The sequence below is a fragment of the Austrofundulus limnaeus genome, unplaced genomic scaffold (genome assembly GCF_001266775.1).
Source record: "Austrofundulus limnaeus strain Quisiro unplaced genomic scaffold, Austrofundulus_limnaeus-1.0 Scaffold660, whole genome shotgun sequence".
NCBI classification, from domain to species: Eukaryota; Metazoa; Chordata; class Actinopteri; order Cyprinodontiformes; family Rivulidae; genus Austrofundulus; species Austrofundulus limnaeus.
The window spans coordinates 199,070-202,996 of NW_013953062.1; the positions used below are offsets into that span (position 1 = coordinate 199,070).

The window sequence follows — 3,927 nt, forward strand, 5'->3', positions numbered from 1 at the left end:
ATATGTATATGTATATGTATATGTATATGTATATGTATACAGTATGTGTATAGAGAAACTGTTGCAGCAGACAGCTGTAATAAAACCACAAAATAGAAATGTTTAGACAGTGTCTTTGTCACAGTTACTTAATTGGAACTCAACAAAGCACAAATTGAGAACTTTTTTGTTGCACCTGTTTGCTTTTCAAGCTTGAAATCAACTTAAATCGAGGCTCAGTTATCAAGCTGACACTTTCATTTGCTGTTCAGAGAAGTTTATTTTTAAAAGGGCTACACAAAAATAATGTTGTCTTTGCATTAATGAATAAAATGTAGAAGCTGCACTCTGAAATGAAACAATGTACTGTATCCTATCTTTTATTATCTGAGATATATTATTATTTAAATAGTTTCAGTACCACGAACAGAATAGCATCTAGTTAATCACCCTATAGAACTTAAACCCTTGAAATATCACCATTTTTCTTAGTATTGAAATACTTCAAATCTTCAGATCCTTACTATGAATGTTGTTCCTTGGTTGAAAAACGTTTCGCTTCACTGCTGTTCTTCAGTGTTGTTTGGACAATTCAGATTGCCCGAATGTTTCTGTGGCAACCAGGAAGAAACAGAAAAAGGCCTTTCCTGGGAGGGGAAGGGGTAAAGGATCATTTTACCGTTGGCTGTTCACTTGGCAGGAGTTTGACCGTTGGGAAATAAACTGGAAGYTGTGTTCCCAATTCAAATATAAATCAGAAGAACAGCATAGTGTGCAGCTTAAATAGTTGGCATCTTAGATGTTCTCAAGTGTTCCGTGATTGGAAAAAAGTAACACGTTTGTGGAAGATCTTTTCATTTTAGTCGAAGAGAGAATATGTGTTTGAAATAATTAAAAGAATTTTAGATAAAGTCTKAATTACATGAATTGGTTTTTGTTTTATTTATTTGTAGTTTCGTATCAAACTTCATGAGAGGAAAAGAGTAGTCAGAAAACTGTAAACACAACATCCCAGTGTACTTCAAATCTAAAAATAAATAAAAACCATGAGACAAATACTGGTTTAAACCAGAAGATGAATATTGTAAGCAAATATGTGAATTTTCAGTTGCAGTCTGTCTGAATTGAATGTTTGTGACCATGTGAGTATTGCATGGTCAATTTTTCAAAATCACAGCCAATTTCTTTGTGCATGTCTTGCAAAAATCACATTTAAGATCTGCACATTTGTTAACACTATGCCTGCCTTGTACGCACTTCGGTAGCTTCCCTCAAGTTTGATTTAATCTACTGGAGTACACTTTACAAATAGGCAGATTCGGATACATTCTTTTAAATAATTATTATTAATCATTGGTGTGGTTGGACCAGTCCATTTGGCTCTGTAGCCTCAGTTGTCTTCTGTAATAGGAGACCATTACAGAAAACTACTATGTTTGCACAGGTGTGAAAATTCAGCTCTGACGTTCCAGAATTAAGGAAACTAAATTGAGAAGGGTATGAAATTCCTATAACTGTRTAACTAATTTGAGAGAAATGTGTTCCACAAAATCCAAGCAAAAAAACAAGCCCCTGCAACATTTTATGAGAACCACCACAAACATTTAACAACATCTGGAGAGTCCCTGGCAAATGTAATTTACAAACTAGTTGTTGACAGTCACAGCCCACTGAGATGCTGACTTTAAAGATAAAACATCTAAATACAGCTGAGTAACAAATGTTTACAGGCTAATGAAAACATACGAATATTTATTAGGGGTGCAACAATACATGTACCCGTATCGAACAGTGCTTTAGGTTCAATACACACTTGTAACAAACAATATAGATTTTTAAAATTTACTTTATCATCTTGTCTTCTGAAGATGCTGTGTTGAAGGATCAGTGGATCTGTGTTCGACTACTCCACCTAGGCTGCATTTTCGAGTGCAGATCCACTGAGAAACCTGCTGTTTCAGCAACATTTAATTTAGAAACTGTACTTTTGAGGTTAAACAAATGTTCATTATTAATTTAAATAAATTACAAGTTAAAAGGGGCATGGAAATTTCTCTTTATTGTAACGAAAAAATATCGAACCGTGAGACTAAAGTATCGAACCAAACCGAATCATGAATTTTCTGTATCGTTGCAAGCTGAACATGGCACAATACTGACATTAAGGTTCTTATTAAAACTCAGCTGTCCACCTGTAACTTAAGGATAGGAGACACTTTTTTAAGGGCAGTAAGGTACACGTTTTGAACAGAAAAAAATAAATATATAAAAAACATTTTTAATTAATTAMTTTTTTTATTTAATTTGTATTCTCCTCTAGGCAATTTCACATTCATTCATGCCTTGACCCAAGTGACCAAAACACCACAGGCTGGTTGGTCAGGTTGTTCAACAGCTCGTAGGAAGAAGGGCTGAGACATCGACTCGTGTTTTTGATGATTCCAATTGTAATGTGCGAAAAACGCCTCTGTCTAAAGACCAATCAGTTAAAAAGAAGTCTTTCCAATGACAGATGAAACCTTTTTACCAAGTAAAGCTCCAGTTGGCTTCTTTAAAAACACTTAAAAATGACATAGGTTGTGAGGTTGAGATTTATAGGAAATAATATGATTGGCTCTTATTAACAAGATTAGGATTTGTTAGTCTGGCCATCAAAGGGCTTTCCAGGTGAGTGTTTATCAGCCAACGCCTGGGCTGCTTAAGCAAAAACCTGTGAGATTTGCTTAAACAGTTTGAATAGGTAGAGCAAATAATCTGTATCTCATGCAAATAAACGGAAACCTTGGGTTTAAGGAAGTGATTCCAGCCAATCCTACTGCCTTCTGGTATTTTTTAAAGGTGCTATTAATCTGTTTTGAGTCCCCACCACTCAAATAGAACCACCCACTGCCTAATAAAGATCATGGCATGTAATAGATAAATATATGTCTGCTTATGCATCAAATGTTAAATTCATTGCTGTTACTAAAAGCAAAACATAAACTTAAATTATTTGTCTTGTCTGCTCTATACCAGGGTTGTCCAATCCTGGTCCTGGAGGGCGACCATCCTGCGAGTTTTAGAGGTTTCTCTGCTCCACTATACCTGATTTGAATTAATATGTGATTAAAAGGCTTCTGCAGAACTTGAAAAGGTGTGTTGGAGCACAGACACAGGTATAAAATGCAGGATAGTGTCCCTTGAGGACCAAGATTGGCCACCTCTGCTCTATACCCTCTCCACCAATCCAAGGGGAAACACTGCCTACTTTTAAAGCATGCTGTTTTTTTCCTGAACCTTCTGCTGTGACTCCCACTGGTTCCTAACGTTTAGTCTCTGGCTTCCTTGCAGCTTCTGCGCCAGTCAGCAGCAGCGTGGTTAGACGCCGTGCCCCTTCCTCTGTGACTCCACTTTTGTGGGAGAAACACAACATTGCCGCCATGTCGAGCATCACCATCGACCCCGAGCTTAAACCCGGGGAGTTTGTCATCAAGAGTCTGTTTGCTGAGTTTGCTGTGCTTGCTGAGAAGAAGATTGAGATGGTGATGGCAGAGCCGCTGGTGAGTCCACGTCGGATAAAAGTTTGAATCAGAAAACACAAAACTATAACATTCAGTAAATATTTGAAAGTTTCCAGAGATACTTCTGTATGTTAAGTTTGTCTTGGAACAACTAAAATGTGTGAAAACTCCCAGCAGTGGTACATTTTGTTGTCCCCCATCATCATCACCATGATGTTTCTAACAGGAGAAACCCTTGTCCCGATCGCTCCAGAGAGGTGAAGATCCACAGTTTGACCAGGTCAGTCCAGTTATTACTGTAAATTACTCAAGACATCAATCTGTTTGTTTCTGTGGGACAATGGATTTTAGCTTCATTCACTGATTCACTGCTGGATGTTTTTAGTAATAATAATAATAATAATAATAATAATAATAATAATAATAATGCATTAGTCTTATCTAGCAC

At 36.7% G+C, this 3,927-nt stretch overlaps 1 protein-coding gene across 1 annotated transcript in view; it reads left to right on the top strand.

The window, feature by feature from the left end:
• Nucleotides 1-3,927, top strand: part of LOC106531640 (protein furry homolog-like) — a gene marked incomplete at its 3' end in the record, with an annotated part of 82,800 nt that overhangs the window by 42,432 nt on the left and 36,441 nt on the right. The window contains 2 exon segments of the mRNA XM_014027543.1: nucleotides 3,310-3,518; nucleotides 3,706-3,759. Coding sequence (XP_013882997.1) covers nucleotides 3,310-3,518; nucleotides 3,706-3,759 — 263 coding nt within the window.